The sequence below is a fragment of the Bison bison genome, unplaced genomic scaffold, assembly GCF_000754665.1.
Source record: "Bison bison bison isolate TAMUID 2011002044 unplaced genomic scaffold, Bison_UMD1.0 scf7180017864038, whole genome shotgun sequence".
Lineage (NCBI taxonomy): Eukaryota > Metazoa > Chordata > Mammalia > Artiodactyla > Bovidae > Bison > Bison bison.
Window position 1 is genome coordinate 275,317 of NW_011494610.1, and position 12,846 is coordinate 288,162.

At 50.0% G+C, this 12,846-nt stretch overlaps 2 protein-coding genes across 2 annotated transcripts in view; one reads left to right on the forward strand and one right to left on the reverse strand.

The window, feature by feature from the left end:
• The window catches only part of WFDC3 (WAP four-disulfide core domain 3), a 13,589-nt gene extending 833 nt beyond the window's left edge, over positions 1-12,756 (reverse strand). Inside the window, exons 1-5 of the mRNA XM_010835022.1 lie at positions 12,637-12,756; positions 12,197-12,279; positions 10,516-10,750; positions 1,383-1,514; positions 424-610 (exon numbers count right to left, since the gene is read on the reverse strand). Of these exons, the coding sequence (XP_010833324.1) occupies positions 441-610; positions 1,383-1,514; positions 10,516-10,750; positions 12,197-12,253 (594 nt within the window). The 5' untranslated portion in view covers positions 12,254-12,279; positions 12,637-12,756 and the 3' untranslated portion in view covers positions 424-440. The remainder of the gene's footprint in view (positions 1-423; positions 611-1,382; positions 1,515-10,515; positions 10,751-12,196; positions 12,280-12,636) is intronic.
• A 32-nt stretch (positions 12,757-12,788) lies between these two features.
• Positions 12,789-12,846, forward strand: part of DNTTIP1 (deoxynucleotidyltransferase, terminal, interacting protein 1) — a 22,207-nt gene continuing 22,149 nt past the window's right edge. Inside the window, exon 1 of the mRNA XM_010835024.1 lies at positions 12,789-12,841. The gene's annotated coding sequence lies outside the window, so the exon portion shown is untranslated. The remainder of the gene's footprint in view (positions 12,842-12,846) is intronic.

Sequence of the window (12,846 nt, forward strand, 5' to 3'; positions counted from 1 at the left end):
CAACCTTATATTTCCTGTTGTAAACACAGCCTGCCTGGTCCCTTACCCACTCTCTCATATCACTCCCATCCGTTTCCCAAATGTGTCACACACAATCCACCCTCTGTGTCTTTGGTCACCAGGCCACCCTGGTGTCCAGCTTGTTCTCTGTTCTCCTTGCTGGGTCACATCTAGCCTAGCCTTCAGGGCCCGGATCAAATCCTACTTCTAGGAGAAGGACCTTCCCAAGGAACCACACTTACTCTGATCACCTGTATGCCCATACGGCCTATACAAGAGTCCTGACCTGTGAAACAGAATCTAACTAGACTCTCCAGGGCAAATACTGCCTTGCCCTTCTGGAGTTCCCACTCAGCATCTAAGTCGGTGTTTTGTACATGGCAGTGAAGACCACTGTTACTGATAACGAGGGACTGTACTCACCTAACTCAGGGTCAGACCTAATGGTCCAGGTGGGGTTCGGGGCCGGCTGGGGTGATGGGACTGGGTGGGACACAGAAGCGGCCACAGCCTGACTTGCAGCACTTCTCCCCAGCCTGGCAGTTCTCATCGACCATGCAGTTGACAATGCACAGCCCCACTAAGACTTCTGGACAGTCACCGTCCCACCCTGGCGGATAAGCAGGCAAAGGTATAGAGACAGGACGGTCGGTTCCAGTGACTCCAGGTGGGATCCCACCTGGGACTTAGACACAGAGGCTCAGATGACTCCACCCCTGATTCTGACTAGATCTTAATCAAACATCTGGCTGGGACACCTTGAAGCTAGAGGATCTGAGCCCCCGCAGGGCCCCAAGAGAGCACCTGGATTAATTTCCAAATGGTATTTCACAAGGAGTTCCCTAGAGGTACCTCGCTGGTGGCTCAGATGGTAAAGAATCTGCCTGCAACGCGGGAGACCTGGGTTTGATCCCTGGGTTGGGAAAGCTCCCCTGGAGAAGGGACAGGTTACCCACTCCAGTACTCTTGCCTGGAGAATTTCATGGATGGAGGAGCCTGGCGGGCTACAGTCCATGGGGTCGCAGAGTCAAATATGACTGAGCAACAAACACTCACTTTTTTCTTTTTCCACTTCAGGACTTGATATCACTGTAGGTTTGGGGTGGGCCTGGGCGGGGTGCAGAAGTAAGGCTCCCACACCACCACCCTCAACCCTGGTGTTTGGGCTTCCTACTTCCCACCCCCTGCCATACATGGGCCCCTTGATCCAGGAGGAGGATTGCTTTGGCTTGAAGGGGGGCAGGGTATGAGGACTGGAAGGATAAGGATTTTGACTTCCTCCCACAAACAGAAAGAGAAGATGATCACAGATGGCTCCCTCCCTAACCAGCTCTGGGAGCCCAGGAGCACCCAAGGATTTCTTCCCCAAAGAGCTGACATACCTCCCTTAATGTCTCCGAAGCAGGCATGGCCACAGCCGGTGCTGCAGCACTTATGTCCCTGGGGACAGGACGTGTCCCCGTCACACAGCTCTTCACATGGAAGGGGGTCGGCCGGACATTCACCGCCAAACTCTGCCACAGAATCAGAACACTGGGGCTCAGAGATACCCCAGCCCAGTGTTGCCAGTTATTTTTATCGGGACTCCAGTACAAAATGTACAAAAAGAGATGTAATGGAAAACGATACATTTTCCATTGTTTCCTGTTTGTATTTCATAAATATTTATGCTTAAAGTGTGTATATTTATGTGCATTCATGAATATTCAATGCTGATACTTCTTATTCTATTTCTTCTCTTTTTTAATGCTGGCCACAAAATACAAAGTTGATATCCAGATTCAGCTTGAAAAGCGCGGTTGAGGTCTAACAAGTTGTGGCAAACTCACTAGTTGCCGCCCCATACTCGTCCTCCCTCCTTGCTTCCTGTGGTTGACATCAGCACTGCTGGCTGCTGAACTCATGCCCAGGGGAGCCCCCTTCCTATCATCTCTGGGCTGGACTGGGTGACTTGCTTTGACCGACAAGACCCCAGCAAGTATGACGGAAGCAGCGTGTGTGCATGCGTGTGTGCTCAGTGGCTTCAGTCATGTCTGACTCTTTGCGACCCTATGGACTGTAGCCCACCAGGCTCTCTGTCTATGGGATTCTCTAGGCAAGAATACTGGAGGGGTCGCCATGCCCTTCTCCAGGGGACACGTTCACGGCCTCTAGACAGACAATGAAACTCAGAGAAGAGAAGCTGTTGGCCCAGAACCGCAGAGTGAGTCAGCGCCAAAGCAGGACGAAACCCAGCCTCTCGGTCTGTACTGAAGCACTCTTTCTACTACACCATCCCTAAGACAGGTGGGCAACGGGCCAGCTCCACAGGGCAGGCACACCCAAGAAGTCACATCCAAACCATACCCACTCACCGTGACTCACTCCTCTCGGTGTTCCAGTTTTTTAAATGGAGGGAAAATACAGGCCATTCAAGGCTTTGTAGAAAACCAAGACAGGACTGGCCCAGTGCCTCCGAGAAAGAACATATACATACGACTGGACACAGCTGGTTCCGGGAAGTCTGACATGATGGAAAAAGCACGTGCTAGACTCCAAGAGAACGCGTGCAGCTGAACATGTGCTCGGCCGCTCCGCTGTGTCTGACTCTTTGCGACCCTATGGACTGCAGTCCTCCAGGCTTCTCTGTCTGTGATATTCTCCAGGCAAGAATACTGGAGCAGGTTGCCCTTTCCTCCTCCAGGGGATCTTCCCCACCCAGAGATCAAACTCCAGTCTCCTGCATCTCCTGCATTGGCAGGCAGATTCTTTGCCACTGAGCCACCTGGGAAACCTCATACAGCTGGACAATCCAAGGTATGATAACCTAGCATCCTTAGATTTTCTAAATAGCCCCTATTTCATGTCATTCCGTATTACAACTATGTGTCTTGATTTTTTTATTCAGAAAATAAGATCATTGTTCATCACCACATGTCTCTCCCCACACCTCCCACTTGTTTGACAAACACTAAAATCCCTCTAACAAGGAACAAACCCTTTTATCCCCAAGGCTGAGAAGACTGAGCATAAAATAATCTCCCCGATAGAGAAAAAACCCAGCAACATAAACATCTCACCAAATTATACCTTGTACCATAGAGAGTGGAGGTCTAGAATCTCAAACTTCCCAGATTAAACCATTATGCTGGGCCTGACTCTGAAGTAGCTTCCCAGGTGGCTCAGCGGTAAAGAACCCACCTGCCAATGCAGGAGACAGAGGAGATGCGGGTTCGATTCCTGGGCCGGGAAGATCCCTGGAGGAGGAAATGGCAACACACTCCAGTATTCTTGCCTGGAGAATCCCACAGACAGAGGAACCTGGGAGGCTACAGTCCATGAGGTCGCAAAGAGTCGGACACGACTTAGCGACTGAGCGCACACTCACGACTCTGAAGTAACCAATGCCAGGAGCACCCGGCTTCCCCTGCTTTCATCCCCAGGACCAGGAACAGACACCAAAGCCCTACTGTCTCCCAGGCCAGACTTCCTTGAGTTCCCTGGGGATTTATCAACTATCAGAAGCAACAAAGGGACCCTTGGAGGATAGGCTGAAGCCTTGAGGCTCAGAATATATCCCTTCGGACCAGTGCCCAGCAGGGCCACCCAGTCCAACACCCTATCTGATGCCTGAATCCCTGCCAAATGATCCCCCATCCTCAGCTTGGAGAGCTGGAATTAAGGAAGCCTTACTAACTCCAAGCCTGACTACAGCCAGCCATCCTTATATTTAAGCTAGACAGCCTTAAGGAGAAGAAAGTCTTCTTTACACTCAACTGAAATCTGTTTCCCCATCGGTCCTTTACCTGCCCCCAGACACCCGGTAAGATCACAGCTTGTGTCACCTTTGCAGACATCCTCTGCCTTTCTCTGTCTCAGCTTTGCCAGGCTAGGGAGCTCAGTTCCTCCTATCACATGGTTTCTAGTCACCTCAGTTATCTTAGCAGGAATCAAGGTGAGAAATACGAATGACAGCCAGAATAGGGGTGGTCAATCTAGCCTCCGGATATGCCCAATCCCAAGATCCCAAGCTATCAGCAGAAAGGCAGGATACAAAGCTGAAGCCCAGACACACTCACTCACTGAGTCTCCACTGCTGCCTCAGCTCCAACCCTCCACTAGGGAAAGACGCCAGCTGCTGGCGGAAAGTGACATGTCAAAACTTCTTAAGCCAAGAAGGGCCCTGAGTCCTCAAACTTACTCCTTTCTTCTCATGTATATAGACAGATAGACATCCAGAAGGGGGAGAAACTGGCTGAAGTCAGTGGTCCCAGAACTGGGCCCCAAACCCGCAGCTTTGGCACTAGGTCCAGTGCCCTTTAACCCACATGATTACAATCCCCTACACTCTGCAAGGATCACCTAAAAACAAATCAACAAGCACTAAGACTCAGCTCAGTTCTGCCAAAACTAGTAGACAGCTTTAAGGGTTAGGAAAACTTACAAATAAACTAGTGTGTGTCTGGAGCCCCCGCAACCACTCCTAGTTTCGGTGATTCACCGGGACTCAGCATACAGGTGTACATATGGCCATGATTCACACAGCAGAAAAATGCAAAGCAAAACCCATCAACGAGAAGAGGCGTGTGACGAGAAGTCCAGAGGAAACCAGGCGCAAGCTTCCAGGAGCCCTCTCCAGGAAAGTCGCACAGGATGGTCTTTATTCTTCTGGCATGAAACTGTGACAACATGTATGAAGTGGTATTCTACCAGGGAACCCACTGGAGATTTAAGATTTTTCCTGGGGGCTGGTCACACGGCACTCTCTGCCTAGCCCATACCACTCTTAATAGTTAGGGTGGCAGGAACTCTCAAAAATCCAAATTCTCAGAAGCCAGCCAAGGCCAATCTTGTGAGCAGGCCTTTCTGGGAATGTTAACGTTAGACCCGCTGTGTTAACTCTCTCAGCTGTACAAACAGCATGGAGGTTTCAGGAAAGGGGGGCCCAAACACACATGGAGCCCACACCCTCGATCCATACAAAAGGACATAATGCGTATGTCCTAATAAGAAAACGGAGGCTCACAGGGGCTCAGGAGGGGCCAGCCTTCACGCAGTGGGAGGGGGACCATAAGGGACCTAATATAGACAGTCGTGTCCAACTCTTGGTGACCCCACATACTGCAGTGCACCAGGCTCCTCTGTCCATGGAATTCTCCAGGCAAGAATACTGGAATGAGTTGCCATCCTTTTTTCCAGGGGATCTTCCCAACCCAGGCATTGAACCTGGGTCTCCTACATTGCAGGTAGATTCTTTACCGTCTGAGCTACCAGGGAAGCCTCTGGGACAACATTAAGGGAGCCAAAGGGGACAACATTAAGGCCATTATCTGAATCTTTGCTCCAAAACCTTCTCCTCTCAAAGTTATCCCCTTCTCAGCAAAGAGTACGACCATCACCCAAAGGCTCCAGCCAGCCACTCAGCATTCTTCTTGACACCTCCTCTTCCTCATCACCCACATCTGCTAACCAGGCCTGTCAGCTCCAACTTCAGAAGTATTTCAGGGACTTCCCTGGTGGTCCACTGGTTAAGAACCTGCCCGCCAATACAGTGGACACGGGTTCAATCCCTGGTCCGGGAAGATCTCACATGCTCTGGGGCAACTAAGCCAGTGAACCGCAACTGCTGAGCCCCTCTGCTGCAACTGCTGAAGCCTGCTTGCCATGAGCCGGTGCTTCGCAACAAGACAAGCCCGAGTGCCGCAACTAGAGAGTGGCTCCCCCTTGCCACAACTAGAGAAAGCCCACACGCAGCAACAAAGACCCAGCACGGCCAAAAATAGTAAATAAACTTTTTTTTTTCCCCAAAAAAATGTACTTTGAGTCTGCCACTTTCCCAGGTCTGTACTGTCACCACCCTGGTCTGAGCCATGGCACCCCCTTGCCCAGCCTGACACAGTGGCCTCTCAACTGGCCTACCACCTTCTACATTTTCCTCATCCATGCTTCACACACCAGCAGAGAGGTCTTTTTAAAATGAAAACCCAACCAGGTCTCTCCTGCTTTAAAGGCCTCCCATTGCACTTACAATAAAGCCTTAGACAGAGGCCCTGGAGGTTCCCCGAAAGCCCAGACCTGAACCGGAAACACCCTCCTCCCCCGTCTCTCGTCTCCAACCACACTGACCTTCAGTTCAGTTCAGTCGCTCAGTCATGTCCGACTCTTTGTGACCCCAGGAACTGAGGCACACCAGGCCTCCCTGTCCATCACCAACTCCCAGAGTTCACTCAAACTCACGTCCATCGAGTCGGTGATGCCATCCAGCCATCTCATCCTCTGTCATCCCCTTTTCCTCCTGCCCCCAATCCCTCCCAGCATCAGAGTCTTTTCCAATGAGTCAACTCTTTGCATGAGGTGGCCAAAGTATTGGAGTTTCAGCTTTAGCATCATTCCTTCCAAAGAAATCCCAGGGCTTATCTCCTTTAGAATGGACTGGGTTGGATCTCCTTGCAGTCCAAGGGACTCTCAAGAGTCTTCTCCAACACCACAGTTCAAAAGCATCAATTCTTCGGCACTCAGCTTTCTTCACAGTCCAACTCTCACATCCATACATGACCACAGGAAAAACCACAGCCTTGACTAGATGGACCTTTGTTGGCAAAGTAATGTCTCTGTATCTAGGTTGGTCATAACTTTCCTTCCAAGGAGTAAGCGTCTTTTAATTTCATGGCTGCAGTCACCATCTGCAGTGATTTTGGAGCCCCCAAAAATAAAGTCTGACACTGTTTCCATTGTTTCCCCTGGTTTTAGAAAAAGCAGAGGAACCAGAGATAAAATTGCCAACATCCGCTGGATCATCGCAAAAGCAACAAAGTTCCAGAAAAACATCTATTTCTGCTTTATTGACTATGCCAAAGCCTTTGTCTGTGTGGATCACAATAAACTGTGGAAAATTCTGAAAGAGATGGGAATACCAGACCACCTGACCTGCCTCTTGAGAAACCTATATGCAGGTCAGGAAGCAACAGTTAGAACTGGACATGGAACAACAGACTGGTTCCAAATAAGAAGAGGAGTATGTCAAGGCTGTATACTGTCACCCTGCTTATTTAACCTATATGCAGAGTACATCATGAGAAATGCTGGGCTGGAAGAAGCACAAGCTGGAATCAACATTGCCAGGAGAAATATCAATAATCTTATATATGCAGATGACACCACCCTTATGGCAGAAAGTGAAAAGGAACTCAAAAGCCTCTTGATGAAAGTGAAAGAGAAGACTGAAAAGGTTGGCTTAAAGGTCAACATTCAGGAAACAAAGATCATGGCATCTGGTGCCATCACTTCATGGGAAACAGATGGGGAAACAGTGGAAACAATGACCTTTCACCTCCTGAAAAGAGCAAGCCCGGCCCCACCCTACAGGCTTTGCCCCCGAAGTTCCCTCTTCCTAGCATTGCACCCAACAGCCAGATGCTTCTTCTCATTCTCCAACATAAAATGATACCTCCTCTTTCCCTCGCTTTTCTTTCCTTTCATAGCACCAGCATGACTGGTGCTTATTATTGTCCGCTTATGATTATTTCCTATGTCTCACATCAGGGGCTGAGCTCCACGAGACCAAGGACCGTGACTGCTCTGCTCACCCCTGGATGCCCAAATGCCAGGTAGTATAGACCGACTCAGTGTGTACTGAATCCATTTATAAGCAAGCAAGTGAAATACACAGGCCAGACGTCAAGAGATGTGGGAGGAAATCTGATCAGCAAGGTGCTGGGCATAACTCTATAAGCTCTTGGGCATTATTTGGCAGGTTTTGTACAAGCTTCTTATATACATTTCTTCTCAACTACATGATTGGAGAAGGCAATGGCAACCCACTCCAGTACTTTTGCCTGGAAAATCCCATGGACAGAGGAGCCTGGTAGGCTGCAGTCCATGGGGCACTAAGAGTCGGACACCACTGAGCGACTTCACTTTCACTTTTCACTTTCGTGCACTGGAGAAGGAAATGGCAACCCACTTCAGTGTTCTTGCCTGGAAAATCCCAGGGACGGGGGAGCCTGGTGGGCTGCCGTCTATGGGGTCGCACAGAGTTGAACACGACTGAAGCGACTTAGCATCAGCATCAACTACATGGGATAGACTGAATACTTGTACTCTCCGAAAATTCTTATGTTGAAACTAAATACCCAAAGTGAGGGTATTTGGAAGTGGGGTCTTTGGGAAGTGATCAGGTCAAGAGACTGGAGCCCTTATAAGGGCTAGTGGCCCTTATTGGTCTTCTGTCAGATGAGGTCACAGCAAAAAGAGAGCAGTCTACAAACCAGGAAGCAGGCCCTCACCAGACACTTGATCTGGCACCTTGATCTCGGATGTCCCCGTTTCCAGAATTGTGAGAAATAAATGTCTGTAGTTTGTAAGCCACCCAGTCTGTGCTATTCTGTTACAGCAGTGGGAATGGACACTACCTTATCACCCTATTCGATAAATGTCCTTGCATGCACGTGTTTAGTCCATCGGTCATTTCAGAGTCTTTGCAACTCTTTGGAGTCCACCAGGCTCCTCTGCCCATGGGATTCTCTAGGCAAGAATACTGCAGCAAGTTGCCATTTCCTCCTCCACGGGATCTTTCTGACCCAGGGATCTCCTGTGTCTCCTGCACTGCAGGCAGATTCTTACCTGCTGAGCCATCAGGGAAGCCCTGATAAGAGATAAATATGCTTACCTCCATTTTAAGGATGATAAAAAGAGGCCACAGAGGAGCCAGGCTTCTTACCCATGTTCAAACCCTAACTGCCTCAGGAGAGCAGCTCCAGGGTCCAGCCTGGGCCCTCAGGAACTCTGATGTGCCTCTACCTTACCAAACAGACAGCACAGGAAGCCTCTGGCGAATCAGGGCTTAATGAGAGCGGAAGTTGTTCACAGCCCAGAAAGAAGAGCTCCCAGTGCCGGTCATCGGGTGTAGCAACAAGTCCCATTGGGTGAGTGGGCCAGCCCTGCTCTAGGACTGGAACTGTAGAAAAGCACTTAACTAATAACTCCGTGGCCAATATCACTTCCCACCAGACGAGGAACCCCACGCAGCCAGTGGGCTCCGGGAGATCTGCAGAGAAATCACTGTTCTAACCTGCTGAGCTCCCAGGAAAGAAGCAGCCCCAACTGGGCTGGCCAGGGCCCAGAGCAGCTCACTGAGGTGCCCGGCTGGGCTGCCAGCCTCACCCTCAGCCCCTATAATTCAGTCATCACCTTCAAACATGGGGAAGACTGTACCAGGCCCAACAAGCTGCCAGGGAGTGACCCGTGGGAGACAGATGTCCAGCCCTGGTTCCAGACAGGGCCTCAAGAGTCCTGGCAACGAGTACAACCCTCTATTCTCTTTTATGGGCACGCTGCCCAAGGGAGCTGCCAAACTGAGGTGCAGACAATCCTACTGGGTAGAGGGAAGGGACCTGCTACATGGGGAGATTTGGCTGGCAAGTCAGCCTTCACAAGAACCCTGAGTTCCAAGTAAAAGAATCACAGATAATCAATGGTCTGTTCTTTCCTGACAGAAAGCAAAGAAGTGGGGACTCTAGTGATTAAAGAAGAGACAGCTCCCCCACCAAAAAAAAAAGGGGCGTGGGGGTGGGGAAGAGGTGCTCTAGATGAGCTAGATTCCAAGAGCCAACCTTGAAGACAAGAAGCTGGCTGGGTCTACGTAGCCCAGAGGCAAGATCGGAAAGGAGACATGGATTTCGCCTCTCGAGACATCCTTAGGGATGCCTCCTCAGCAGAGCCAACTACAGCATGCACTGCAGTGCATCTGCCTAGCCAGACAGGATTCATCCCCCTGGTATGGCTCTTGGCACAGGTTCTTATCAGGAGGGTATTTTTCTTCTTTCACTGCAAAAGAGATCACCTGAGATAAGGCCTCAAGAAATGGGGAATGGAAGTCAAATGCACTTTGGGGACCTTTAGCCTCTCTGGCACTCCACTCCAGTACTCTTGCCTGGAAGATCCCATGGACGGAGGAGCCTGGTAGGCTGCAGTCCATGGGGCACTAAGAGTCGGACACGACAGAGTGACTTCACTTTCACTTTTCACTTTCATGCATTGGAGAAGGAAATGGCAACCCACTCCAGTGTTCTTGCCTGGAGAATCCCAGGGACAGGGGAGCCTGGTGGGCTGCCGTCTATGGGGTCGCACAGAGTCAGACATGACTGAAGCGGTTTAGCAGCAGTAGCAGCCTCTCCCAAATTCTTATCTGAAATATTTCTGCAATCACTTTCCCCTCCTCCCACACCCCCACCATCCACCAACACACACCCAGCACCACTCAAGGACCAGCCATTCTGCAGAAAGAGAGAAAGGTTGGGCAAAGCCAGAACCTCTAGTAAGCCAGACTGGAAATGTTATCTCCTTGTCCAGAGAGGACAGAGAAAGCCAGGAAGACCTATCCTGGCTGCTCCCAGAATTGATCCATCCAGGTCTGTCCTACAGAGGAGACCATCATCTCCCCAAATGAGGACCCTCACTCTGGGGGGAGGCAAGGGGTGATTACTTCTCTAGTTATTTTCAGTTACTCTTAGTCAGGGGTCCCAAAGGGTAACTCACCAGGCTCTCCTACAGTCAGCCTGGATGCCACAGACCCAAGAGCCACTACTGTCTTCAGGAGGAAGAGGCAGCTCAACATGACGAGGATGCTGAGAGCTGAGACGAAAACTCCAATCCGGCCAGACATGTACATCTTGCCCAGAAGATCAACCGAGGGAAGGGCAAGGCAAGGGGACTGGCCTAAGCCCAGCCCCAGATCCTTCCCTTTCGCAATAATTCCCAAGGATGTCTTCTCCTGACAAGAAGAAGAAAAGTGATTGGTTGCTGGTGTGTGGAACATTCCTGGTGCTACCAAAAGACACATGTGATCAGAATGATCAAACTCTGTACAAGGGACAATGATGAGGAATCTAGGGGGAGCTGGGGAAACAGAGGGATAGACACTGGATCAAAGAGAGCCCCAGAGGGTTTCTCAGGGACATGGCTACAGCTGAAATGAGAGAGGAAAGGACTAACGACACCACGGAAGGAAAGAACCAACACTAATAAAATGCACTGTGGCTCCTGTCCATCATTGCAACCTAGAAAGCAGAGACTAGAACCAACTGCACACAAACTAGTCAAAAACTATAGAAAAGTAGTGCTTGAATTTCTTCAGAACTAACATAAATGCACCAAAAACCTATATCTTGGTCCCTCCGGCCCATATATCGGACATTTGTGGCCTATATGAAGGCCAGTTGACAAAACCCAAAAGAACAGTTGCTGACTCAAGTAATAACCTAGGCCATACACACTTCTTTTCTTTATCTCTTCTTCCTATATTTCTTTTTATTTTTCTTTATCTGTCCCCTTTGATCAACCATGATACCTGTGTCCACTGGCATTGCTTAGTCTAACAAGGCTAAAGGGCAGGGGACATTCAAGGCACAAGGTTAAAAACCTCAATAGGGCCTAGGAGTTTGTTGCCAGAAAGTCACCTTATTATTTTAAGGCTGATAAATGAACATTTGTTGATCTAACATGTGCTTTACATATTTTATTTCTCACAATTAACTTGCAAAAGTAAGAAAACTGATTCTTTTTTTAGAGAAAGAACTGCCCAAGGTCATTAAGCTAGTAAGTGGTGGCTGCTGGAATTTAATAACAGTAATGACAGATAGCATTGTTTGAAGGTTTATTACTGCCAAGGGTCTAAGTACTTTACATAAGTTAACTCACTTAATTTCACTGCAACCCTATGAGTTAAGTACTATTATCCCCATTCTACAGACAGGGAAACTGAATCAAAGAAAGAAATGTAGGTCACAGCTAATAAGTAGTAGAATAAAGGTGTGTGTGTGTGCATGCTCAGTTGCTTCAATCGTGTCTGACTTTTTGCAGTGTCTGAGTCTTTCTAACTCTATGGACTGTAGCCCACCAGGCTCCTCTGTCCACGGGATTCCGAAGGCAAGAATACCAGGAGTGGGTTGCCATTCCCTTCTCCAGGGAATCTTCTGACCCAGGGATCGAACGGAAGTCTCCTGCATCTCCTGTGTTGCAGGAGGATTCTTTAACCACTGAGCCACTTGGGAAGCCCAGAACAAAGGTAAGCAGTCCAATTCCATAGTCAGTGTTCTTTATCATCATATCATAATGAATTTGAACTCAGATCATTCTAACTGCAAAACTCATGCACCTTCTACTACCCCGTATTATGACCTGGTAAAAGAAGATCCAATTCTATTCAGGGATGTCTTACCTCTAATGCAGAGCAAAAGGGGGTCTGGGGAACTCCACAGCTGTGAAACCCCTGCATCCTCAACCTATCCCAGAATCAACCATCTGGGGAGAGAAGCCCAGGATCTTCATTAGATGCCTTCCGAAGCCAAGAGGCAACCCCCGGGATAAAGGCCTGGAGGGACCGCTGAGTGAGTGTTTAGGATGCCATGGGCCAGACCCCCTCCCCCTCTTGTTGGGTTTTGGGGTCCTCGCATGAGGCCCATCCAATTCTGGGAGCTGAGTGCCGGGCATATTAAAATCTAGTTTTCCAAAGACAACCGCAGACGCCCCTATACCAAACGCTCCCCACCTCTCCCCAGCTCCAGCCCGTGGAAACCTGCTCCCTTCCTCCCGCCCTGCACTTCTCCACGGGCCTTGGCCCGGCCAGAGAACGACCCTTGATTGAACACCCCCAGTCACACCCGAAGCGAGGCCGCCCCCGAGAGGGAGACAGGCCACCCGACGCGCAACGCCTCTAAGCAGCCGCAACCGGACGGGAACCAGCGGTTCGGTTTCCCTGGCAACCCCGCCGCTCGCCGCGTCGCGCTTCCGGAGCCTGAGGGCGGCGCGCTCCAATGACGTCACGGGGCCACTTTCCGGCCGGTGGCAGAGTCGGACTGAAGTTGTGGG